We start from the raw sequence: 27,500 nt of genomic DNA on the forward strand, positions 1-27,500 counted from the left end.
GACCTGTCATTTTCCTCTCCTGAGGCAAAACAAGATTAGATATTTGTTTCATATATAAAGGAAACTGAATTGTATAATGCTGATTAAAGTTTGGTTTTCGTTATTTTACTTTATCTATTATTATTACGGAGTTTGAGGGTAGATTATAACAGTTATCTACCATAAATTGCTTGCACTGAGATAGCTACTCAGTACTTATTCATTAGTCCTAAAAGTTCTAGTCCGCGCCTGATAAGAAATTTCCACGACGAGGGAATGACCTCATAGTTTCAAAGGAGACAACAATCAAAGCTGAATTCTGAAGTCTTCATTTCTATCACTTTATGAAGCAAGAGGAAAACAAATCCGAGACTCACAGCACAGTCAGCGAAGAATCCACCAGTCACGTTGGCCACTTCGTCCGATCCGGCAAGATAAACGATGGTTTTAGCCGCTTCTTGGTCACTCTGTATACAACAAATTAATCAATGGAGATATAAAATATTATATATATATATATTCACGTCTATATTAGGGAAAATTATATGAATATCTGTATAATGTTATTTTATAAGCAGCGTAATTTATATGCTGGGTAAGAACCAATTATGCATACAATAACTGTTGCTATTAATCTAGTTGACTGTGTATAATATGGGGATTGCGAAACAAATAATATAAGTAACTCTGTCTGCCACCGTCCGTCCGTCCGTCGGTCATATCTGTCTGTCTGTCTGTCTCTGTCTCTCTCTGTCTCTGTCTCTGTCTCTGTCTCTGCCTCTGTCTGTCTCTCTCTCTTAAAAATGCCATACAAACCCTTGTAACGAACTGAAGTAAGACGTAGTAGAGGCGCGCCAGGAAATTGCTGCCTCTAATGTAAGGTGCTGATAATACCATGCCCGGACAGAAGGAATTGACGGTCATGCCTAGGGTAAAACAAAAAAGGGGGGGTATTTATTTACATATTTCATCATCTCTCTTTCCCTCCTTTCTTCGTAGTTGATAAAAGTAAAGTTTACAAGTAGTAGGTAACCGAAATTCACTACAGTCACTACAAAATAACTCATTGTATCATGTGAAATAAGTGAATGAATAAATTGATAACTAAATAAACAAGATAAAAAGGGAAAAAACACAACAAATCAAACTCTGATGTATTTTTCCTTACCTGTATGAGCCGTTGTGTCAGCCAAGCAATTAGACATCAGAATGTTGCAAAGCATTGACTGAGCGAAGGCACGCAGACCCCCGTATTTCGCACGTTCGAAATTCAAATTCTGCAAGGGACGTCTTCATGAAGCATATGTTTGAATCAACAGAGATATAATTTATCATCTTTCTCAGTAAGTGTTAATTCACATGCTTCGACCTTTGGTTCCAGAATTATACAGCTGACTATACTGTAAGCACGCACGCACGCACGCACGCACACACACACCTACGTGAGCGTGTGTGCATGTTTGTATGTTTGTCTGTGTATGTGCGTGTGTTTGTGTGTACGCTGCAATGCTGAATATACATGCCGTACGAAGCACATCGTTTTTTAATCATAGATGATAGTCTTTGAAAAATAAAAATGAATACGAATTGTGAATAAAATATGGAAAATAATGGAAATAATCCACACTCTGCAGCCATTTCACACAACACCCTCGTTACTGACTGACTTCTGCAATAACAAGTAACATGGTCTTCAAAGAACCACTCTACCTTGGGAGTGATGGTGGAGAGCATGTAGTGAGCTGAAGCTGCCAACACTATAACCCGACTTGATTTGTGTTTGCGTAACAAACCTGTGAAGGAAATGTAAATCATAACTCATATTGAAGAAGGTGTAGTATAGGTCGTAGAGGAAAGAAAAGGAGAGAGAGAAGTAGAAGAGGATGAAAGAGAGAGAGAGACAGAGGGGAAGGGGAAAAAAAACTAATCATATTTGCAGAACTCAGATTTGATGGCTTAAATATCATGACTTTCAGTATACTTTACACATTTTGGAATTCGTGAATCAGATAACACCGACATCATCCGCATACACATTCATAAAAAGACAAATATCAAGACGAAGGAAATCAAAATACTCAGTGAACTTACACTTTTAGATGAAATACCGGAAAACGACCAATACATTTCTTATCACTCACCGATAAGGCGATTTACCAAGAGAAAATGGCCAAAGTGATTGGTGGCCATGGTGACTTCCAGGCCGTCAGCCGTCAGCTCTCGAGTGGCAGCCCCGCCGGTACACGCTGCCATTACCAGTATATCTATCCTGTTAGCAAAATGTAACTGTAAATTTATTATGAAAAACATTATCGCCAGTATAACTCAGCTCGAGATGTCTCGGGTTTACACATGTTCTGATTGGGTGGTAGGATTATTTTCATAAATTATGAAAAATATCCACTATTCACAACGCCAATAGCCTTTTATCTCTTTCTTTTGCCTTCATTCAGCGTACCCGAAACGTACTGAAAGAAACATAATCTCAAAAATATTGTGAGATACAAGCTACATTAATGACATCATATTTGCCGTGTATGATCCATCTACATAACACAGATTAATTCTGTGAAAATCTCGATTAATGAGCTTCATCCAACCCCGCGTCACTTTTTTCTTTGTTATCCAAAGTTCGCACGCACACACAGAATAGCTTACGTAGCTGATAACGAATTATTAATAAACCTGAGTCCATTCTAGATCAAGTTCCCTACATACACTGACCTTTCACACTGTCTATCCCCTATACTATGTATTTTTATTTCAAGATAAGAGTCTGTAAGGATTTTTTTTTACCTCTCTTCTCTCCTGACGAAGGCGTTCACGAAGTCATTAACAGAGGCCAGGGAGGAGGTGTCCAAGTGCCTCCAGATCACCTGCGGAACGTGGCTGGAGCTGATGGCGTCGACTGAAAAAATATTCAGAATGTTGCCGGAATTTCACGACTTGTTGCTTCAGTGAAAGTGTCAGATCTTGGATTTTGGGATGCATATCTTAAGCGAAATGGATGGCTATAAACACACACACACACACACACACACACACACACACACACACACACACGCACACGCACACGCATACGCATACGCACACGCACACGCACACGCACACGCACACGCACACACACATATATGTGTTTACATATATATATATATATATATATATATACATATACATATACATATATATATATAAATATATATGTGTGTGTGTGGGTGTGGGTGTGGGTGTGTATATATATATATATATATATATATATATACAATATATATATACAATATATATATATATATATATATATATACAGAGAGAGACAGAGAGAGAGAGAGAGAGAGAGAGAGAGAGAGAGAGAGAGAGAGAGAGAGAGAGAGAGAGAGAGAGAGAGAGAGAGAGAGAGAGAGAGAGAAACATTCCTTTCAATGAAAAACGCTTTTTTAAACATATTTCTGCCCTTATCAGCGAGTGACAGGTCTAGAATGACTTCGACAGAAGACTCACCCTTGGCTTCGTTCACTTTCCTCAGGTCACTGCAGGCGAGGACTATCCGAGCTCCTCTAGCTGCCATCTGCCTGGCCGCTTCCATGCCGATATCTGGAACAAGACGAAGGCATAAACTTAAATATGTTGATGCATATAATACAAAAATAGGTGAACCGCGGTAATGAAAGAGGCAAAAGATGAATGAAGAGAAATGACATTGCTGTGAAATGCGAAGCATGTGATCACGAAAATGATTAGTATAAGGACATAAAGAATTTCTTGTCATATCTACAATGTAATGAACTGATTTCGCGTGTCATTAGCACTGCAGAAAGCCACGACGTAACACATACCATTGCCATTGGTCGTAATAACAGCGATTTTGCCATCGAGTTTAACGGATGCTGGCCAGAAATTTCTTGTACCCCTGTTAACATGACGAAGATACACCAGATACACCAGTCCTAAACACAGAAATAGAGTTATCCCAACACCTAACATCCAAGCACACATTGTCGCCAACGTCCAGGTAAGGTCTCCCAAGCCGATTTCGGTCATTGTTCTCTCTTTGGTTTTCGAGTTTTAGAATAGTCTTGATTTTCCGCTCAAAGTACACCTTCGTCGTGAATTTACCACTGTGATGACCTCGTCGACTTCATTCAGGAGAAAGGTTCCTTTCTGCTGAACTACTGTAGTGCCGTTCGTAAGCTATCAATACAGACAATGAATTTTATATTCCCTTATGCTGAATCCTTCAATCATGGTTCACATATTTTTCATCATACGTATGATATGAATCTTTACTTTTTATCATTAACAGTGAATCAGTACACCGTCATGCAACTATACAGTGAAATTCCAGTTTCACACTATATTTGCGCACTGCTGAGATACTGAACAACTAACGCCGACTCCCCAGTGAGAATGACTGATTACAAGTGCACATTCGGCATTATCTTATCAAAATAAGATCTGCTCGTCTATATCTTTCGATAAAAAGGAGGGTGTGAATGGTTCTAAGAAGCTATTATCTATACCAGTGGTTCCCAATATCCTTTGTGCGTAATTTACCGCTTCATAGTTATCCCAATCCCCCTCGTTAAGTGAAGAAAAAGCTTGCATAATAACTTTTTAAAAAGTCTGTTTGTTTACAGCACGACCATTTTATTTCAGAGTCAAGGTTTATCCAAGGCAACATAAGCACCATATGATATGCGATATGCCGAGCTTTCAGCCCAGTTTTTGTATCGATGAAAAATTCATTGTTTTTTCAATATATGATAGGAATGTTGTTTAACTTTTTTCGCACATAACCGGAAAAAAAATAATGCAGTTTGATGCAGATGTAATGTACTTTCTAAAACCTTTACGGGTTGACCGCAACAACAAAAAGTAAGAAAATACTTAAGTTCATCTACCACTATTCATATATGTTATCGAAGAAAACAAGAAATTAGAAGATTAAAAAAAACAATATTAGATAAAATACATGAAAGAAAACTGTAGTCAGAATATTTTCGAAAAGCGCGGGCAAAAAGAGTCAGATTTTCAGCCAATTAAAATGCAGAATGATAAAATTGTCTTCTGTCCAGGGGAGTTGTCAGTCTTGTTCGTATGCTTTAAATTTGACTTGCGTTGTCTTCTTTTCTTCACCTGTTAGCAACTTTGCAGAAATATTTACAGATTTCTGTTGATTAAATGAGTGCGATTTTCATTCTATATCTTCATATTAGGCTTACACGAAAAAGATAAAATATATTTTTTTGCATATAAAATTTAGTAAAGGGAACAGAACAAAGTGTTAGTCAGCTGAGGGGTTAGCGTAGACTGTCCAGAGTCCGCTAATTTCCCATATTATTTAGGTAAGGAAACCTTTGTACAGCCAAGTCACTATACCAAACACAATCAGAATAGATAGAGCACCTGTTGGTATGAAAATAACAATATTTTATAAGTGAGTATTAGTCAAACAGCGAGACATTATGAAGTTTCAAGAGGCGGGGCACACATCCGGCCCGGTAAACAGGATATTTATATTTGTCAATAAGTATTTACTGAGATTTTGAGACACCTATTAAGATTTTTCATTCTTAGGTTTTGTTTGTAGATAAATCACGTTTCAAATGTGAATCTAAGTCTCTTTTAGAAGTGGGTATTGATGACATTTGAGTTATAGACCGTGTTTTTATGGTAATTGAGATAAGGGGTTTCCTGTTTTGTTTATTTAATGGTTTTATTACAAGGCTGTATCACAGTATCACTGTTTTCTTCTAAAACGAATATATGTAATTGGCTTAGTTTATATGAACTGAAGGTTCAGGAAATAAAGGAAGGTGAAAATACAAGGCTGGCTTTTATGAATCGAGCAGTTTGGCTACTCGGTCAGCTCTAGGCAGCCACCCAACCTCCTGTATTTTTTAGGATGTATTAGAATTATATTTTCTGTTTTTACATGAACTTTTAAATGTTTTATGATGTCAAATGATGTGTTCTTAGCAATTCTTAATGTTCTCAGTTGTCCATGGCACATTCATTAGCATAATTCTTGGCGCACAAGGCCAAGCGAACCATGATATTAGAAATGTTTCTCAAAAAGGGATTTGTTTATTAATTGCCTAGCTTAAGGGAACCATCCTCAAAATGTAAATTAAGTGACATTTATTTTTGTTTCTTGCAATTATTATTCCTTTTTATAATTATCAATGCTGTAATATCCCTGAGTCTTCTTATTTTCCATCACAAATGGTATAATTAAAAGTTTTGAAAATGTTTCCAAAGGGACTTTTCCCCTGTCAGATTCAGTCTCTATTACTCTGGCCATACTATTGTTGAACAAAACAATACATCTTTCGTTTATTCGTACTAAAAATGAATAAATAAAAACTCGCTAACGAGGAGAGAGTTGGAAACTTACATCTGTTATTTCTGTTGAGATTTTAATGTCATTTAAAAATCTACGTAAGAGTTCAGACCGCTAAATTTTCATTCTTTCAAATGGTGAAAACCATATGTAAAGTGGTGAAATAGTCACAGAGGAGTGTGGAAATATGTAAGCTCTTTCAGCATTTTGAGGTACGGGCTTTTGCATATGGGAGTGTTTACACAGGCAGTTATTTCACACATGGTTGCATTTGGGGTTGAAAATGTGGGAGGAGAGGTAGGTGGTGGTGATGGCGGTGAAGCTGACAGATGTTGATGCTGGTTCATGTTGATGGATGAGGCGACGAGGGGGCAGGAGGTGCATGCATACTTGCTCTGTCAGCCTTACCTAGGTCTCCATTACCCTCTCCTCCCAGGGAGATAAGATAACTGTCCACTCCTCTCTCTCTCTCTCTCTCTCTCTCTCTCTCTCTCTCTCTCTCTCTCTCTCTCTCTCTCTCTCTCTCTCTCTCTCTCTCTCTCCCTCCCTCCCTCCCTCCCTCCCTCCCTCCCTCCCTCCCTCCCTCCCTCCCTCCTTCCCTCCTTCCCTCCTTCCCTCCCTCCCTCCCTCCCTCCCTCCCTCCCAGAGGTTTTGCCTCTAGGCCATGATTTCTCTCTGATCACAACATCACTTCTATTCTTGGAGAGTATTTTTACTGTGTTTAGTTTTAATTGTCACATAAATAACTGAATTTGAAAGAATATGGTTTCCAACAATGGTTTTCATTTCACTTATATGTATTTGAAGGTTTTATCTTTCTTTCTTTCTTTCTTTCTTTAAGCTACATGTTCTGTAGAAGGTAGAGTATCCCTTATATACCTTTTAAACTATATTTTCTTTCAGTTAGTGTGAGTGTCCTGCTACAAGTAACACACCATGACTGAAGTGTTTCAATTTGGGGTGGTCCCCATCACATGTCATGCATGGAATACTGATAGGAGCAGTAAGTTGATTGTATGTTCTTTTAATAAAGATGTGAATTATGGTTGTTCATTTATAGATGTGTTATTTCAGATTCCAATCACCTTAATTTTTATAGATGATTAATAAGTCATGGTTATGAATTTTCTTTGGGGAGCTCCAGCCACCATTTTCTTTTTTTCATAGTTTGTAAAGTAAAAATTGTCTCCCTTCGTAATGTGCAAGGTAAACCCCTTACTTGTTTCTTTTGCAGAGGTGGCACTGAGCCTCAACAATAATGAGGTCAACATCTATGGTCGGACTGGAACGGAGTGGAAACTTGAGGAGACTCTTCAAGGCCACGACTTAAGGGTGACCGGCATTGACTGGGCCCCTAAAACAAACCGCATTGTCACCTGTGGAGCTGTAAGTATATTGTAGAGTTTACTGAGTGCTGCAGTAATTAATTTCATGATTGCTTTTAAACCAATCATGCAGGGAGATGCCAGATTTCCTATCCCATCATACCCCCTAATACCAGGATAGTGTTTTTGCATGTGTGGATGAACCTCCTCTGCATTATGCATACTAAATAATTGTGCACTTGTTTGATCCTGATGAGAAATAGCCCTTAATAGCTCATCTTAAAAATCACTCACCCTAGCAGTATGCAATAGAGAGTACATACTATTTTTTTTACATGATGGTGTATAAATAATAACTAAATGCATAGACTGACATCTGTAACTCATTTTTCAGGATCGCAATGCTTATGTATGGACATGTGGTGAAGACGGGAAGTGGAGTCCAACATTGGTGCTCCTCCGTATCAACCGTGCAGCGACATGTGTGAAATGGTCTCCAAATGGTAAGAAATTTTAGGATGCTTTTCAGCCTGAAAGGTTTGATATGCCATATTTTTTGGAATCGAAGGAAAGTGGTAGTATATAATTTGTTGATGAAAGTTACTTCTGTTCAAGTGTGGATGTATGAATATATTGTGTGTTTAGCCCTACATAGATAGGAAATTAATTTAAATACTTTGTATCTAGACAGTCTTACATAAGTAAGACTGACTTTTGTTGCTTCTATATTATGTAGCAAGGAAACTGTATGAGTTCAAAGTTAACTTGCCTCCCTTTTTGTCTATCCCCTTCTTCACATAGAAAATAAATTTGCTGTGGGATCTGGAGCGCGACTGATCTCGGTGTGTTACTTCGAGCAGGAGAACAACTGGTGGGTGTCCAAGCACATCAAAAAGCCCATCCGTTCCACAATCACCACTCTTGACTGGCATCCCAACAACATCCTCCTGGCCACAGGAGCTGCTGACTTCAAGGTTTTATTAATACATCATATATTCTTTGCATTTATTCTTATTGTTTATTTTTTCGGTATTCTTCCAACGTATTATTTGTGACCTTTTTGGATGGAGACCTGACCAAATATGTCTCCTATGGGGAGCGACATATACAACCAGCAATAAAAGCAGTGATGCCTTACCAGGCCCGGATTAGAGAATTTAGGCCTGTCTTGCTCGGGCATGGACCTATTGGAAACAGTTGAGACACAGTTAGGAAACATGGGTAACTAGGTGTTCACTTGCTGGGCGAGGTAAGCAGTGACTCTGAGTGTGTCTATGGCTGTCTGTCTGTGTTTTCTCCAAATTTTATCTGGCAGGCATCATTCTTTTACTGCATATTCTACCAAATCCCTTAAAGTGATTTAAAATAGTGTTATATAATTATATATGAAAATAATATAAGGAATGGATATTTATAAAACACAATTCTTGTGTTTTTTATCTGTACTTGGTTTTGCCTAAGCTTAAATTGTTAATATTTTAGTAGTATCAATTGTTAACAAATTAAATTTTGTTTCAAAAGGTAAGGATTTTTTCTGCTTGGATCAAGGATATTGAGCCAAAGCCAACCCCTACTCCATGGGGTGCCAAAATGCCCCTTGGTCAGTTGATGACTGAATTCTCTAACTCTACTGGAGGAGGTAAGAAACCTTTGGTGACCCTTTTCATTCTTAGTCGTGTATGAAGGTTGCAATCATAGTCAGTATTACACTTCAAAGTAGTTGGTGAAAATAATAACTTGTTAGAAAATACATTCCTCCTTAATGTCTCACTTTCTTTTGTAGGTGGTTGGGTGCACAGTGTTAGTTTCTCTGCTGATGGCAACCGAGTGTGCTGGGTTGGACATGACTCCAGTCTTACGGTTGCTGATGCTAGTAAGGAGATGTCCAAGACCCAACTGAAGACCCAGTACCTGCCATTTACTGCTGTGTCTTGGGTCTCACTCAATTCTCTAGTTGCAGTGGTAAGTTATATTAAATTTTGTAATTAGTAAAATTGCTTAGTATTTGTTTTGTATTGATCATGAGAACATTACTACTGCATAATACAGTACACAAAAGTAAACATCACTTCTTCATACTATATAAGTACATTGGTACCCAAAGTGTAATGTGACTAGTTAAACTATTTGTAAAATTAACCTTTAACTTTTATTTTTGTATGTATCCTCCATAATCAATGAGGAAGTTTTTTTTTTAATGTAGTAGGAGTCCTCATGTTATTATTTTACCACAGGAGTAACCTAATGTTTGTACTTTTTGTGTGTGTTTTTTATGTCTAGTTTGTTTTATTTTTTTATTTTTTTTTTTCCTTACCTAGTTGCTTCAATATGAGAAAAGAACTAAACTCAGGGGGTCCTGTTTGCTAAAATTAAACTGATGCACATTTTTTTAGATTGTTCCTTGTTTCAGTTCTTGTTTGAAAAACTAAACATTTTGACATCTTTATCCCCTCTTTTTTATTCTTTGACTTTTTACTGTGCATTCTCATTCTTCTTGTGTTCGAAATTGTAAGTTATCTAATTTTACTTTTAGTTATGATAATTCCAATGTCTTTTTCTGTATCTGCTGTGTTTAACTCGATTGTGAAAGTCATGAAATCATGCAATGGCTGCAGTGGACCCAGTCATGAATGGCACTGCATAATGACATACCTTGTGTCAGAAGGAGCTCATCTTTCTCTGATAGTAGCAATATTATTTGTTTGATGTCAGTTAGATAAATACACTTAAAGTAAAGGGAAACCTTCATTTGTTTTTAATATGCAGCTACAAGCTATCAGGTGCATATTATTGGGCTTGGAATACCAAAGCAGCTGGGCACAAACAGGAAACTGCTCAATTTTTTTCCCCCCAACCTTGACAACATGGTGTTTATTGGTGCTGAATTCCATTTTTTAAGTACAATCCCACATGAATACCATCTTGATATCCCTCTGGAGGCATTGGCATGAAACATTACCCTGTTACCCTGCTTTGTATTTTTGCTTCATCTGTACACATATTCATATGGCTACCTGCATTGATATTTGACCCTAAATCATTAATAAAAGTAATGAATATCACTGCCAAGACTTTTTCTTGAGGTACTCTAATAGCTAGACATCTTCAGGTAATGCTTCCCTTTAGTTACTGTGCTCATTTGTCTTTCATGTAGAGGAAGTCTCTCATCCATTTGCAGATTTTTCTTTTACTCCACCAAGGTGTTCTAAATTTGTTCATGATTTATTGTGTGTCTTTGTGTTATCTGTCTGTCTGCATGCATTTCTCTCTGGATTGGTGTCTGAGTGTGTTGCAATCATTTGTGTGTGCATGATTTTGATTATAAAGATATTAATGTAATGTACCTTACTGTTTTAGGGTCATGGATGTTGCCCTATGATGTACAGTGTGGATGACATTGGAAAGCTGACTTTCGTAACCAAGTTGGATGTTGCACAAAAGAAGGAGACTGGAAGCCTTAGGTAAGGATGATATTTTTTGCCATTTCATATATATTTCAGTTTTCTGTGATGCATCTATATCCACAGGAAAGAGTAGTGAACTATATTAAAATCATCTTTTGAAGTTCTAAGAATTATGTATAACTAATTTAATAGATTCTTCAAAATGTAGATATTCTACTGCTTAATAATGCATCTTGTTTTGAAAATGGAACATGAGCAACATTATTTATTAGAGAAAAATATTAATATCCAAAGTATAAAGGTGTAATACTAACCAAGAATAAGGAAATGTGATATGAGGATTCAGCAAGAAACAAATTTTAAAGATGCTCAAAGATTCAAGAATCCTAAAAAAGCATCACATTATATACAAGTTTGAAAGGACACATTTAGAACTAGTTTTACAATTGATAAGTTGATAAGAAATGTGTTGTGTATGTGAATAATAAGAATAACAGATTTTATGATGTTGAAAGTACTTTTTAGAAATTACAGTTTGTCTCCATGATGTTTGGTTCAAGGCACATCAGAATAGCTTAGATTTTTAAATATTTTTCTAAATTATTATTACTTAGATTCCAAATTTTTCTTTGATACATAGAGAAGTGAATCCCATTGAAAGGTAAGATGTTGGTAAGCTGGTTGTGAATTGTACTGTACATGGTTAAACTTGGAAAGACAAATTAGAGAATCCTCATAGTAAATGAAACCAAGTTGAATCCCAGAATTTTGTTTTTTGGCATATTCGAATGTTGAATGTTGGCAAGGCAGTTCAGTTTCTAAGACCACGTGTCAATAGTTGTTCTGTAATCGAATAATGTGACTTGCTTAGAACTTAGATGAAGTGGCACTAGAGTGGCTAATTTTTTTGTATAGTAAGATAATTGCTAGTTGTTGGTGACTGTTGTACATTTTAGGTCTATTCCCCAGATGAGTAACAAGGCAGACCAAAAAAAAAAAAAAAAAAAAAATTATTCATGGCTTACATTATTTTTTAAATAATTTCTTTTTGTTTTATTATTTCTTATGTTTATTGTTGCAGTAGTATAACTAGCTTTACCATTCTACTCTAATTTCACTTTATATGTTTTACTTTTCTAGTCAACATTTTTCATGTATATTTTGCATTGTATTCATTAATTATTTTTAGATTAAATTGGAGTGAGTCGGTTCATAGATTTTTTTGAAGAACCAAGAGTCTTTTCCTTTTGCACTTGGAATTATTATACATATATAAAAATAAAAAAGTATTTGCAGATGCCAAAAAACAAAATGCCTTTATTTGCCTAAAATCACATATTGGACGTATTGGAGTCATAGATGTTTTGACTGTACATTGCAAGTAATTTTTCCTCTAACCATACTTTCATCCAAAAGTAAATATATAAATCATGCTAGAAACTATACCTATTAAGTGATTACTTTAACTCTGAAAGCTTAAAAAAAAAATTGCAAAAAGGAGGAACAAAACAATTTTAAGTCTTGTGGTTCCAGGTTCAAAATGCACTTTTGATACACTGAATGAATTCTAGGTTTAGAAGTGATAGACAGTGTTTAAGTGAAATGATAAACTTGTGTAATGAGTTCTAAATAATGTTAATTTCAACTGGCTTTTACACATTTTACAGGTGTAAAATGGTACTTCATTTTTGTATAGGTTTTTCCTCCAAAGTTTGCAGGGAGGTTTTTTAAATGATGGCTGATGTATTGCAGATATTTTCCACTGATGTGTGAATTTTTTTTTTAAAAACAAGGATTTTTCCCCTACAGCAGCTGCAAGTTTTTTTTTATTTTGATGCGAAAGATGGCCAACATTTTCATCTAGGAAAGAACATCCAAATATAAATTTCAGAATATTAGATTTTAGTGCTACACACACACACACACACACACATGCATACAAAGTAGAAATACTGAAATAGATGTTTCTCATCTATGTTTTGATTGATGTGGCAGATTGTCTCTTTATTTCATAGTTGCTAGATACTTCTTTCTTCACTGGCTATCTAGCTCAATCAACTGGTCTTGCCGTATATGACTTATGCACGCCAGGATAAATAGTATTAAGATATGTGTACTTAGTGTAGATTTTTTTCCTCAACTTTTATTTGCAATTCAGTGTTTGAATTTTCATTATTAGTATTCATATCTTTCTATTTTTCTAGTCATTGTATAATAGATTTGAGAAGAGAGTGTTAAAACTGGAATTTTCATGCCATATATTTTTCATCTTTTTTCTTTTTAAGTATACCTTTAAATCATTAAGTTATGTTCTACCTATAAAAAAACTGCCTTTGTAGCATCAGATTGTAGGGAATGATAAAGTACTCAACAATGTGGTATAGTAACTTGTCAGTTAATCATTTATAAAATTTTTCATGGGGTTTTGAAAGGCACAGTGCTTAAAAAGATTTGCTCTCTACTTATTATTTTTTTTAATTGTCAACAGCGCCATGAAGAAGTTCCAGTCTCTTGACCGCACTGCTCGTTCTGACCAGTCAGACACAACTCTGGCCACTGTTCACCAGAACACCATTACTGGCTTGGCCATCTTCTCTGGTGACAAGAGTGGAGCCAATTCCATTTCAACCTGTGGAGCAGACTCTCAACTTGTTATCTGGAACTTTAAGGTGGGTTAAAAGCAACAAGTGTTGAGACAAGATGATGTCTGTTTTTAAATGTTCCTAATTTTCTGCTACATATATTATTTGGAAAAGTCTTCTAAGGTAGATACAAGAAAGTTTAAAGTTTCTTTGTGGGGGGAAGGGGGAGCTGAAGCAAAGAAAAAAATCTAAATAAAACCTTTAAAACATATTAAAAAACAAATTAGCCTTTATTGATATAGGATTGAAATGGTTATAAAATTGTGTTTCCTTTGTATTTTGAATCATCCATTTATGTACCAATTCATTATTGTATTCCATTTATCTTTCATTCACAGTCCCTGGAGCAGTCCCTTGGAGATCTACACATGAACTAAGTCCATGCTGAACATGTGCCATATGCAGTTTATAATCAGATGTTGCTGTATGGTCTTGCAGTCAAAGGAGATGATTTTAAAAATGAAGGAATAGCTGGAAATATTCATATATGGTGATTGTGTGATTTTGTTTGATTTTTGTAAATTGAATTTGGAACAATCTTTTATTTCCTAATCCAGTTGTGACTCCATTCCAATTGCTTGAGAATTTTTTACGAGTGATTGTTTTTAATAAAGTTAATTTACTTAAAGGTAAAGTGAAGTGATTAACTGTTATTACAACAAGTACCTCCATTGTTTGACCAGTGTTAAGTAAAGCATTCCAAGTAAAAAAAATAAATAAAAAGAGGAAATTATGTGTGTACTTGATTTCTGTCCAATGTGTGCTTCATCCTTCATTTCCATAATGACAAAGACACTTATATTCCATCTTTAATCTTAGATCAATAATATTTCTTTATCAGAATTTTTGAGATTCATATTTTTATAATTTTATTGATCTGAAAACTGTTTAAAAATACTGTTACAAACAGCAGACCATGACTTATTATATTATTAATCATCCCCTCATCCGACTCATTGTGCTGGGTATGTACTTTCTGCATGCCAAGCAGAAAGTTCCGCTACAGCAAAATGGTTGCCAAGAAGCCTCTGGAGTCGGTGACACTGAGAGATTTCTGATACCGCCATTGAGGGGTTGAAGTGAAAAGTTTCACTACAGTCAAAAGCATGTATCCAAGATTAAGGGGAAAAATTATTTTGGAAAGGATTTGGAGAATATACTAGATACCTGTTACTTGAGTTGTGAAGTACTGTCAATTGCATAGTTTTACTCCACTTAGATTTTTACATATAAAGAGTTACTGCTTATTGCAGAGGTTCCCAACCATGGTATACTTTCTGTGGGGGCAATGGAGCAATATGAAAATTATGATGTCAAATTAAACTGAATTTTATCTCGCATAGCAATAAATTGGAATCTTTCCATAAAGTGTTCTTCTCCTATAGCTATTAATAGCATTCATAACAAGCAATGACTGAATCTGGAAAGATGACTGACACTGAATGGGGTCATGGAGATTACATATTGGTCAGGGGCCATACAAGTAAAAATGCAAGAAATTCATGCAAAACTACCTATTACTAGAAATGACTCCACATAATACTGGCAAAGATGTGGGTACAGCTAAAAAAAAAAAAAAAAAAAAAACTAAATATTATCAGTATCATATTGCTGGTAGTCTTGAAGCTGCTTTCCTAGTAATTGCAGTAATTACTTTTCATATAAAAATTCATGTGGTACTTAACCCACTGCCATTGGGGAAAATTAATAAAGAATGGGAAAAACGCTGTGCTCATTTTCTATATTTTTTGTGAAATGTCTCTGCACATCGATGGCTCTGCTAGTGCTTAGCCACAGAGGAGTCAATTAGTAGACCTTGTGACCTTACATGATTTGAATTGGCGGGAAAAATGTATTTCTTAATAGTGCTATGAATATCGATGGTGTTATTTTTATTATAAACATCATAATTACTATAAGGTTATAAACAGCAAAATAAGCTAACGTAAAATATTTTTGTAAATCAAAGAAAAGGGTAAACGGGCGAGACAGGCAGCACTCGTAACTGGCTCATTGGTGACTTAGTACAAGTGTAGCCATCTTTGTGTTAATACAATCAAACGAGTAACTCACAGTGGGCATAGCACGTGCGTACACGTCATGCCCGTTGGCATTGGGTTAACAACTCTGCATGTACTAGCTTTAATAAGCTTAGAGTGACAGGAATATTCTCATTCTAAAAACAAATATAAAGGAAGGTATGGATTGTAAAATTTGTTCTTCAAAAGCAACAATAAACAAAGCTAAGGATCTTTAATACTAACACTCTTGGAATTGCTTGAGAATTCATTAGTGCTCTTTCCATAAAGTAATGAAGAACTATACTTTAGTAACTAATACTCATATCATTTCTGTTGAAGTGAAAACCTTATATGAATACCATTTGTGTATGAGGAAAACAATTGTAATGAGTATCAATCAGTGCACTAATCCATATTAATAGGCACATTTATTATATAAATTATGAGCTCAAAAGAACCTTTATAAAACAAAGCAATGCAATAGGCAATTTTCACAAACTAATTATCATAATTACTTAGTTCATCCTGAGACTGTGCTACTAGTGTTTATCATTTTGAGAGTTGAGTTATGTGCTTTGAAACAAATTGGTTATCTGATACTATCATAATTTGATTTGCAACAGGACTTAGAGAATGAGTTACAAAATTTTCTAGTCTTAACTCTCATTTATTAAACACACCAGTATAAGCAAACAATTTATTGGGAATTGAGAAGTAAAAAGGTCAATAATAATAATTTCAAGATATGTTTAGCACTGTAATTTAAGGAAACTAACATAAATACTGTAACAATCAGTCAGTTTATTTCACAAGATTAAACCACACTTTCCTTGAGTATATATCTAAAGGGAGCCACTATATTTCACATGGAAGTAATCTGTAGATAAGCACAAAGAATGTAATCAAACTTAAATTTCCAAAATAATGTAACTAGATGAAAGAAATGTATCAAACATGAAGAAATTAATTTTTTTAGGGTCTTGTCTGAGTCATTACTCTAACACAAAGCAGCTTTGTTCTGATACTGTGCCCAGTCCTCTGAAGGGTGCATTGGAGGAATCACCCAGTTAATGGGAATGGACGTGGCAAGGGGCGTGTTCTCCTCTGTACCATACTGGTCCCATTCGAACCTGATGAATGAAAATATACAATTAAAGAATGAAAAAGTTTCAACTCACTGATGTTGAGAGGGTATCAACAGTAATTTTGTTTTCACAGTTGGCTCTTAGTCTCTAAGGCATCAGCTACAAGGCCTACTTGACTTTTGGAAAGGATTTATTTTTTCTGCTATTAGTGTTGTTAATAATGGTTGTCACTAATAATAATAGTAACACATTTACTTACTATTTGCATTAGAAACAAAAACTCTTACACGAAAACTCAAGGAATGGTGTAAGGAGGCAAGGTCCTTAGGTCTAGTAATAGAATCTTCGGTGACCAAGCACTTGTGAAGCCATTTATGAGTAACAAAAGAAAACTAGAGACGACTGCATGTACATGGCAGCAGTCAATTAGCAGCCTGTCAAAAGTAGGCTTAAAGTATTGTTTTAACTTCACTACCTAAACAGTAATTGTTTGTGCTGCAGCCAAGAGTATAGAGCTTCTATGTTCCCAGTTTTTTTCCCATAACAAGATAATACACTGAAATTGTGACATGATTTTTTTGCAATACAATTGTGTTTCTTTTGTGATATCCCCCAGAGGCTAGAACTACCCCCCCCCTCCTCCAGAAACTGGATATTTGTATAAAATAGTTGTGAAGCATAGGGGGTAAATAACACACTGTTGGTTAAAATGAGATAAATGTGCTTTCCTAGTACATCAATACATCAATATTTTCCCCTAAAAACGGCAAAATATTGCTTATACAATGTTTCAATTTTATTTAAATAAAAAAAAAAAATGTAAAGCTATTTGAAGTTTGGTTATTTTTACCATTATCATTTAGTCTACAATACTGGTATTATACACAAAAAGAAAATTCAAACTGTGTACCATGAAACTTGTTGCAATCCAATTTGTGGTTTTGTTTGTTATATAAAATAAAATGCTAAAGGAACCATTCTAGAATCTCACATTTTTGGTTTCTCAGGTACCATTACTATATATATATGTAATAACTTGGTATGTAATTAATACTTTAGTGACAGTTACATGGAAAATAATAATAAGTATATACTAGTGATGCTTTTGGGGGATATCACTTGGCCAACTCAATATTTAGCATATACCATTGGTGTTGCAGTATATTATTTCATATATATGCAAACCAAAACAGATCAATAATTGAGGTAATTAATTATAAGAATAGTTTCAATGGAAAATAACAAGCAATGGATGAGGATGGGCAGTTAACACCAGACCGCTGACATGGAGAGTAATTTTGTCTTGTTTTATTCCTATTAACACCCCAATCCCCTGCACACTGTTGTCGTGGGGGGGTTTAGGAGACAGAGACTGAGGCCCAATGTAGGCTATCACCCCTGCCATGAACCTCAGCCCTCACCTCAAATATTTTGCATAGCCTTTTCATCTCCCCCTTTCCTTTTCTTTCCCTTTCCTTCTCTACCCTAAACTTATATCTGACCCTGCCCAAAATGATGGTCCGCTTTTGGCACACAGCCAGAACGTATGGCTCCAGAATATTTACCTTCTTTGCAGAAGTATTTCCCAGTTGTCATCTGCAGCAGTAAACTCCTTCATTATATCTGGGTTGATAGGAGTAAAGTCACCAAAAAGCAGCTTTCTCATTGATGCCTCTCTCTTACTAACAGCAGCATTAACCTCATTCCCTTAAAAAAAAAAAAAAAAAAAAGTAAATTTAGCATAAATGAGCAGATGAAAGTCACTCAACTTTAGCAAAGGAAAGATGGGGGGAGAGAAAGAGAGAGAGAGAAAGAAAGAGAGAGAGAGAGAGAGAGATGAAAGGGACTAGAGCCAAAAGAGAAAGAGAGAGACATGAAACAAAGAGAGAAAGCCACACATAAACAAGAGAGAAAAAGAGAAAGGAAAAGACAAACTGACAATATATCAATATATCAATATATATATGTATATATATATATATATATATATATATATATATATATATATATATATATATATACACACATATATAAATATACATATACATATATAAATATACATATACATATATAAATATATATATACATATTTAAATATATATATACATATATAAATATAAATATAAATATATATATATATATATACATATATAAATATAAATATAAATATATATATATATATATATATATATATATATATATATATATATATGTATATATATATATATATATATATTTATATTTATATATGTATATATATATATTTAAATATGTATATATATATTTATATATGTATGTGTATATTTATATATGTGTATGTATATATATATATATATATATATATATATATATATATATATATATATATATATATATATATATATGTGTGTATGTGTATATGTATATGTATACATATACATATACATATATATATATATATATATATATATATATATATATATATATATATATATATATATATATATACACAGTATATACATATATATATATATATGTATATATATGTATATATATACATATACATATACACATATATATATCTTAAAAACACATTACCGTCATAAGGCTTCTGGGCTGCACTTTCACCCATCATAACCCGAAGTGTTTGTTCCTCCAGCTGGTATTCCTTTACCTGGGTTGCTACCACCTCACCGATGCCTTCTGCAAATTAAGAAATAAGTTAAAGGTTATGTAGTGTCACAAGTTGATGATGCATGGCTAGGTATTTTAATTAGATGTAAAATAGTTCTATTTACAGCAAAAAATATAATTGCACTTGAAATAACCTTAGGAAACAGGACAATTCACTATATGTTATATAAAATTCTATATTGCAGATCACAGCAACCATAATTACTTATAAAGGTACATCATCTGTAGTTTTTTGTAAGCTATCTGTATCAAAATATCACATAAAACCTCTAAATATAAGATATATGTATGAAATGAGAAAAGAGAAAAACAAAATAATATGAGCAGCTCATCCACAAATGGGTGCTGACTGTAAGAAGAGAGAGAGGGTCCTAGGGGAAGGGGGGGATGGAATGACTGATGGTTGAGAGGGCTACAGAGGGAAGACTGCATGTAAGGAGATGCTACATAGACATAGAAAGTCCTGAGAGGTACAGAGGTAAGGGGATAGCTCTTTGTGAATATAAGGCTGGAGGAGAGATGCTATACAGTAGGTCCAATAAGCAAACAAACAAAAACACACACACACACGCGCGCACACGTACGCATGCACACATGCATGCACGCACGTATGCACAAACACACACACAAGCCACCAATTTAACCTGTTTCTATCTGGGTGTACTCATACATGCACTATAAATCTGGCACTATTTAATGAGAGTTGGAAAAAGGCCTGTCAACTTTGGTCACCACTTCATGATATTTAATTCTGGATTATACTGATAATAATATCTATAATCACCCTAAAAATTTTAAGCCCCACAATCTGGTTGACGTGACCATCACATAATGATAAAATTTGGCTTGAGGGGCAAGTGACGTGAACTTGCTGGCATAGGACAATTTGGTTATGGACTGGGCTGATGTGAACTTACTGTTGTGAGCATTTCAACTGAACGCCAGGGTGACAGGAATGACTATTATGAAAAAAAATTTAAATGACACAAATAACAAAATGTTACTTATTGTTATTATTTACCCAATGTCACCGGGAAAATGCTTTTTTTTGTGAAATGTCTCTGCTAGTGCTTAGCCACAAAGTACAAATTAGTAGACCTTGTGACCTTACCCAATTTCACCCTTCCTTGAACTGGCGGGAAATTCATTCATTCTTTCTTTCTTTCTTTCTTTCTTTCTTTCTTTCTTTCTTTCTTCCTTCCTTTTTTTTTTCTTTTTTTTTTTTGTTATTTTTATGATAGACATTATAATTGCTATAATGTTATAGACATTAGTAACAATAATATAAGACAGCATAAAATATTTTTGAAAATCAAGGAATAGGTACACAGACAGTACTTGTAATTATTTAGATTTGAGTTAATGGACTGTTATGGACTACCTAGAAAGATGTGCAAGGAAAACAGTCTATTACCATCTGGATAAAGCAAATCAAATGATAAACATGGACAAAGGAAATGGTAAAAAAGCTAAAAACACTGAAGTAGAAAAAGAGAAAATTGTAAATCAGAGACATGGACTCTGCACATGAGTGTTCATGTGTGCCTAGCCTACAAGCCACACACCCATCAGAGTAGCTGAAGCCTAATGCCCATATTTTGGGCATATGAGGTTGTGTGGCACAACCTCATATAAGATTTATAACTTGGTGTTGAGCTATTCCCGCTTACCATTTCCTTGAATCAATTAAAAACATTACAAGGCTCATTGAAAAACACCATACAGTACCAGAATTACTACCTTACACTAATTACATTTCATTCACAAGAAGACAGAAGCAAGGAAAATGTAACTATATCATTGGCTCAGGCAAAGGAAGGCCTACAATGGGTGAAAGTCATGGGTGTGGCTGATGGAAACTTGCCAAAGAGTATGATATATATTATAGGACACTAAAGAAAAGTCAGGAAAAATCACACCATTATTTGACAGGCCTGTTACAATGGTGGCTTACAAGGATTGTGTGGGTAATTAAAGATATTTCTTTAACTCGGTAATTCAAAGATAAAACAGATTTTTGAAAGTGATTTATATACAGTTCTTAGAGTTATGACCATATGCCTTCTTTAATACTTTTTTTTTCATTAATTCCAAACTTAGGAAATCAAACTGCAAAAAATTAAACACTGAGATCTCAAATAGGCAAGCATATGCAGATAAGAGTTTGAAATCACTACTCACTAAAAGCAGAAAATAAAAGATCGCAAAAAACTGTGATTTCTTCAAAAGTTTTATCTTGAATTAATGAGATACAATTTGCTCTGTTGTTGTCAGTTGTGCTAAATTTGCTAAATGCTTACAATAATTAACTTCAAATTCCTGAAGAGCAAAAGCATACTTAAAAATGAATTTTTAAAAGTATATTCACATATTTATAGCTTTATTGCTATTTTTTTCTTTCTCTACAGGGAAACAATGAATGTGTCTTTAGTACTGGTAGAGTCTCATTATCTATACCAGTTGAATACAGTATCAAAAATAAATATGAATCCTAATCAGATGCATTATAATAAAGAATAAGAAATAAAATTTTGCTGTTCTTAAAATAAGCCTTCAGACCCTCGGAAAGTGTAATTCCTTAAAATTTCACAACTACAATTATAGCAACAGTGGCCTGTAAAAACCTCCCCCTTGTGGCCTAAGCACTTACATTTATTCTTGGTTAGTTTTGGGCTGACTACAAATCCTCAAAATAAATGGTTACACCTACTGCAAAAATCAATCTTGAAAGCTATAAATTCTGTTACTAATATGTTTCACTAATAGAATATACAGGGAAGTACCAATAGGTAAAAAAATACCACTTACTTTTGGTTGAAGAAAATTGCAGATCATCAGTTGGAGTTGAGATATAACCATGGGAAGCACCTTTATTTATCCTTGCCTGCCGCAGGGTTGTCAGGGATTCTAACAGTTGCTGCATGCGAGAGGCCTCTGTCTGCTTTTGCCGGACCTCTCCCAATATGCTATCTGCTTCTAATTCTACAGCCTTTTCCTGTAGGTTTTGAAAATTAGAACTTTTACCAATACTGTAAAATTCCTAAAATATTTCTCTTGTACACCAACTAATTATATAAAATCAATTATACAGAAATATGGGAATATTTAGAAGAACATCATACAAAAAATAAAAGGAAAGAAAAAAATCTTCATACTTATTCTCAATCACTAACCCTTCGCTTTTCTTTTTCTTGTTCCTCTAGTTTTTCCCTCCAAACATCAATCTTTTCCTCTTCCTTTTGCCATGCCAGTTTCAACTCCTCTTTGTCACGTTTCATCCTCTCCTTCTGTTTCTTGATCTTTTTCCTTTTGTTTCGTCTGCGGCTTATCAAATGTCGTACTAAACTGATGAATTCCTTGTCTTGGAAATGGTTCTCAATTTTGAAAATCTTTTCCTAATTACAAAAAGTGTTTCATTAGTCATACAATAGTGAAAACAGAAAATGAGAAGAAAATGAAAAGAAAATCTAAAGAAAAAAGAGCAATACGCAACATTTTGTCCATCCCATTTACATTGACTAAATGGGTATATTAACCATTTATTTTATCTTTTTTATGCTTGATAAAAAAGGGCTGAAAAGCTTTCAAAATGCAATCTGTTAACCCTTTTGTATGATCAAAATATAGTGCACTGAAAAGTATATCAAGCTACCTTAATATCCTCAGCTTCCATAACCAAACTATTCCACATATGATCATCTGCTATGTCAGAGTTCTCTCTCATCTCATCTCGAAGCACCTCTAGTCTTTGAGTTAAAGTCCTAAATTTCTTGATCATCTCCTGTACATCTGAGAGCTGAAAGTATTGAATAAATAAATTAAAAGAAATATAAATATATACAAATATAAATAGAAACAGCTGTCTTCCCTATTCTGCACTGGTAATTTGAATCTTATTAAAGTACCTTTTATTACCATAATTCTCATTCCTGTATCTTGCCAACTTTCTTTTTATTAATAACCTGAATAGCACTCTCAACTTATTTCTTTATTTAATAAAAATGAGTTTGCTATATCTAGTTCTTTGACAAATAAATCAAATTAACTGAAGCTCTTCTACTTTTCCCATGTGTATCCATGGGCTGTTTAAAGTCCTATTCACACAACCAAATACAGTCTAATGTTCAGGCAAAATTGACTGAGCAACCAAATGATTACCTGAGACATGGTTGAGTAAAATTACCAGATAAACCTGGTAGTTTGCTGCCAGGTATGGAATGATGACCCTGACAAACATCAGCACCCCAGTGCATATGTCAGCACACAGGCTTTGTCTACTAAGCAGGCAAAGTAAGCTGGACACAGTTTGATTGTGTGGACAGGACCTTAAATATACGCATAAAGCTAAAATCAAGGAGAGAGAAGGGAAGAAGAAGAAAGAAAAAAAGAAAGAAAAAAAAAAAATCAGCACCACTATCATTTTCATGACTTCTTTTCTATCTAGTTCATTCATCTACTGAATTTCCATAGTACTCTTGATTATGTAACATTATTTGTCATATCAACAACAAAGGTTATTCCTAATTTGATTATGTTGAAGCAATTAAACGTTTCTGAAACTATTTACTTGCTCATGCTTCTTTTGTTAGCCTAGATACTAATAAAATATCAGTAATATTGTTACGTTCTTATGACTTATTACTGCATTCGTTTTGCTGTGGTCCGGGATTTTCTAAAATTTGTATGCCATGACAACCAATACTAATCATCCAATATTCTTCAAATAACAGAACTCTGAGGTACTGAAATATAAATCTAATTCAGAATTTTGTTCCTCCTGTTCACAGGCTCTTTCTTCTATTGTCAATTCAATGTTAATTCTTTCACTGCATAATCAAGTCTCAATTGACAGTATTACAAAAATGACCTTATCTACATTGTAAGAAAAACTATATTTTGTGTCTGCATTACAGGTTAGCTTTCTACATGAACTTGTTTTTTTCTATACAAAGATTTCATACAATAGGGTAATTCCCCAATCCATACTCAATCATATTAAATAGTTGTGCAACTGTATCTAGTTATCAGAGTAAAAGTCTTTACTTCATTTCATATATACAGACTTTTCAAAATCACATTAACTACATTTTTAAAATCTTTCCACTTATCAATGTTTTTAATTTGTCCTTGTTTTTTCACAAGAATGTACTCTCACACTACAGGAGCTCACAATCACTGGTGTGTTTTTATTGTCATTTGAAATGTTTGAAGTACTATGTGTGGGAGGAATTAGGGAGAATATGAAACAATGAACTTTATAGAATGCCCTGAACTGGGATGACTTCTTTATCTAGTCATGGTAGACCACTTCTCACACTGGGATGACATCATGTAATGTGCAGTTGAGCCTGCTCTAAGTTTCTTTAGCCCTGGCTGCATTTGTTGAGGAAAAATAGCCCCTCAAAAGTAGGTGGAAAGCCACTTCTTGCCTTCATTACCTAAAAAATTACTTGTGCAGCAACCAAGAGCATAAAGAGTGGGGTGGTAGTTTTAAGTTTCCCATGGTTTTAATCTTACCCTAAAGCAGAAGAATCCACATGCACCCTGATGTTTGGCATGAGGTTCCCGTTGCAATTGGGTTCTACACTAGCAACTCAACCAACACACAATGTTACGAGAACATTCATCAGATATGTAAGAACTCCTCTTGCCAAGAGTCCATGTAAATTTTCAAAACTACTTGTCTTACCAATTCCTTGCATCTGATGATCACAATCCTCATTCCTATGAGTCCCCCTATGACTCATAACAGTAAGCCAGAATTTCCCTTTGTTGAATCCTGTCTGTGCAATACATACCAAACTCAGTGTACTTAATCTCCTGCCTTAAACCAGGGTACTGAATTGGAGATCTCTGATAAACTTCAAAATTTCTAAATAGAGACAACCATTTAGACTTATTGCAAATCCTGAGATCTTTTATGAGGTTTGACGTTCCTCAAAAACAGAAGCCTTAAATTTCTTTGAGAAAAAAATGAGAACATAGGTCTTCCAATCACTTTTGATACAAAGTACGTTGTCTGAATGTCTCCAAATTTTGCCATATTATTTTGCTACCTGTGCACAAAATATTCACTTACATGTCATGTCAAATACATCTAAGTGTGAACATTTATACTTACTGTGTTTCAATTTACCTACATGTATTGCCACTGAATTCCTTTACAAAATATCTAGTAAAATCATACAGCTGACTGAGCTTTCATACAAACTGTTGTTAAAGTAGCCTAAACCTTGTAGCTCATGCTAGTATTAATAAAAACTCAAAATTCAAAGACTTTCCACTTAATGCAAAGTAAAATCCAGGATACTTATCAAAATCATAGTAGTTGCAGATTACTTTATTAAATTGCAATGGTAAATGTATTTTTGCTACATGAGACATAATGAGAAAGAACAAGAAAGGAAAATGCAAGGGAGAGAGAGAGAGATAGACAAAGGAAAGAATAATACCACAGATTTTCAAAAAAATGGATGGGGCCAAATACATTAAAGCCCTCTAATATTCACCTTAACAGCATTGGTTGGCAGGTTCTTCCTGGCTGGCTGTACTTGGCATCTTTGCAAGATTCTTTCCTCTAAGTTATTTATCCACTTCTGGTCTTCATCTAACCCATCAGTTTCTTCTCCAATATCGGTATGATAAGTAGACGATTCTGTGTTACTAGAACTGGGTGATGGGCCACCATGCCAAGCGGTATTTGGCCCTTTATTGTAATACTGCTGGCTAGAGATACTTGCATGACCCTGGTATGCATGAGGAATAGGTGGATACACAGTGGAGGATGGTGGAGGCTGGATGAAGTCATTTACAGTGAAATGTTCTCCTTGGAATGTTCTCTTTGGTGGGTTATGATGGAGATGAGGTGGCAGAAGATTACTCTGTGTACTACCATTTCCATCATCAGTTGATTGTAGATGTGCCGGCAGCTGGTCATGGTTTTGTGGAATGTTGCTGAAGCTGTCAAACTGAATGTTACTATGTCCTAATTGTGGTGAGGATCCTAATGGCATCTGTGTTCCTGGGGGAGGAGGTGCTCCTCTTGGTGGAGGTGGAGTGCTAAACCCTAGAGGTGGTGGTCCTCTATTCAAACCAAAAGGTGGAGGTCCCCTGAGAGGTGGAGGCAGCCCCCTGTTAAATCCTACATATGGTTGTGGTCCAGCCATTTCCATCGGTGGTGGCCCTCTGTTAAAATACATGGGCAGGGGCCCATGCATTGGTGGAGGACCTCTGTTGAATCCTACAGGTGCAGGAACTCTATTCATTCCATTATTCGGTTCTACAGGTGATGGGGCCCCATTTGTGACCACGGGTGGAGGAACTCTATTTGTATCCATGCTAGTGATGTCATGCAGGTTACGATAAAATCTAAAGAAGTGTTAATTATTTAAAGTGAATGGATTGTAAAGACTATGAACCAAACCTATGGACTGATCCCCATTTGGACTAAATTAGAAGTCAAACCAAGACAGAAGCTAAAATTCAGGCATTCTTCTTTATATAGTTTTCTATCTTTTCTTCTATGCACTCTTACACTTATTTCTAAGTAATAGTTTAAAAAGGAATATCAAGAAATGGGCCCATCTGATAATTTCCAAAATCAGAAAAAATTAGTAACACAATGCACCTTATGAAAGAAAAACAGCTTGTAATAATGTTTGTTAAATTCAATAACTGAGCATTAGAGTCAGATTAAGGTTTTACACTTGGCTTTAAACAAACTGTAATCCAAGAATGTGAAAAATTAACACAGTCACAGTTTTAAGGCGACGAAGCATCACATAGGCAATCAGTCATACGATATCAGGCCCAAGTTTAATGTATTATATCACATCTACGTTTAGGAAAGGGATTTCATTAGCACACGCTCTGAAAATAAATGCACAATATTTATTTCCGCACTTTCAACTATCAATTTTTCAATCAGCTTCTGCTATTAATCTCTTATTCAATCTTTCCTTTTCTCTCACTTAATAAATTTCACTGGGTGCAGAATGAGTCCAAATTCATATGCAGCATGCATGTGCAGAT

The 27,500-nt window shown here is 34.9% G+C and overlaps 4 protein-coding genes across 7 annotated transcripts in view; 1 reads left to right on the forward strand and 3 right to left on the reverse strand.

Annotated features, from left to right (window-relative positions):
* Nucleotides 1-4,799, reverse strand: part of LOC125024931 (retinol dehydrogenase 13-like) — a 5,816-nt gene extending 1,017 nt beyond the window's left edge. Inside the window, exons 1-10 of the mRNA XM_047612711.1 lie at nucleotides 4,769-4,799; nucleotides 3,813-4,167; nucleotides 3,478-3,570; nucleotides 2,776-2,887; nucleotides 2,121-2,248; nucleotides 1,690-1,772; nucleotides 1,148-1,256; nucleotides 796-905; nucleotides 357-446; nucleotides 1-19 (exon numbers count right to left, since the gene is read on the reverse strand). The exon at nucleotides 1-19 is cut by the window's left edge and continues 1,017 nt beyond it. Coding sequence (XP_047468667.1) covers nucleotides 1-19; nucleotides 357-446; nucleotides 796-905; nucleotides 1,148-1,256; nucleotides 1,690-1,772; nucleotides 2,121-2,248; nucleotides 2,776-2,887; nucleotides 3,478-3,570; nucleotides 3,813-4,017 — 949 coding nt within the window. The 5' untranslated portion in view covers nucleotides 4,018-4,167; nucleotides 4,769-4,799. The remainder of the gene's footprint in view (nucleotides 20-356; nucleotides 447-795; nucleotides 906-1,147; nucleotides 1,257-1,689; nucleotides 1,773-2,120; nucleotides 2,249-2,775; nucleotides 2,888-3,477; nucleotides 3,571-3,812; nucleotides 4,168-4,768) is intronic.
* Nucleotides 4,800-5,243: 444 nt separating this feature from the next.
* Nucleotides 5,244-14,423, forward strand: LOC125048279 (actin-related protein 2/3 complex subunit 1A-B-like). 2 transcript variants are annotated; one of them, XM_047646905.1, is made up of 10 exons: nucleotides 5,244-5,321; nucleotides 7,223-7,322; nucleotides 7,554-7,705; nucleotides 8,039-8,147; nucleotides 8,446-8,618; nucleotides 9,166-9,283; nucleotides 9,428-9,606; nucleotides 11,002-11,105; nucleotides 13,537-13,717; nucleotides 14,029-14,423. In XM_047646905.1, the coding sequence occupies exons 2-10, from the start codon at nucleotides 7,256-7,258 to the stop codon at nucleotides 14,065-14,067; spliced, it is 1,122 nt and encodes a 373-aa protein (XP_047502861.1). In that variant the 5' UTR covers nucleotides 5,244-5,321; nucleotides 7,223-7,255; the 3' UTR covers nucleotides 14,068-14,423. The 2 variants fall into 2 exon arrangements, with proteins under 2 accessions (XP_047502861.1, XP_047502871.1); XM_047646915.1 differs by having other exon boundaries at nucleotides 5,270-5,321; nucleotides 7,227-7,322.
* Nucleotides 14,424-16,495: 2,072 nt separating this feature from the next.
* On the reverse strand, nucleotides 16,496-27,192 carry LOC125047815 (programmed cell death protein 7-like). The gene is made up of 7 exons (XM_047646313.1): nucleotides 25,979-27,192; nucleotides 23,122-23,265; nucleotides 22,643-22,864; nucleotides 22,278-22,464; nucleotides 19,374-19,478; nucleotides 18,362-18,503; nucleotides 16,496-16,841 (listed from the first exon to the last, which is right to left on the reverse strand). Exons 1-7 carry the CDS (start codon nucleotides 26,804-26,806, stop codon nucleotides 16,709-16,711), a joined length of 1,761 nt encoding a protein of 586 aa, XP_047502269.1. The 5' UTR covers nucleotides 26,807-27,192; the 3' UTR covers nucleotides 16,496-16,708.
* A 143-nt stretch (nucleotides 27,193-27,335) lies between these two features.
* The window catches only part of LOC125047825 (tubulin-specific chaperone A-like), a 7,320-nt gene continuing 7,155 nt past the window's right edge, over nucleotides 27,336-27,500 (reverse strand). For all 3 annotated transcript variants that reach the window (XM_047646343.1, XM_047646333.1, XM_047646323.1), the window contains exon 4: nucleotides 27,336-27,500. This exon is cut by the window's right edge and continues 94 nt beyond it. The gene's annotated coding sequence lies outside the window, so the exon portion shown is untranslated.

The sequence above is a fragment of the Penaeus chinensis genome, chromosome 4 (assembly GCF_019202785.1).
Source record: "Penaeus chinensis breed Huanghai No. 1 chromosome 4, ASM1920278v2, whole genome shotgun sequence".
In the NCBI taxonomy this organism is placed as follows: Eukaryota; Metazoa; Arthropoda; class Malacostraca; order Decapoda; family Penaeidae; genus Penaeus; species Penaeus chinensis.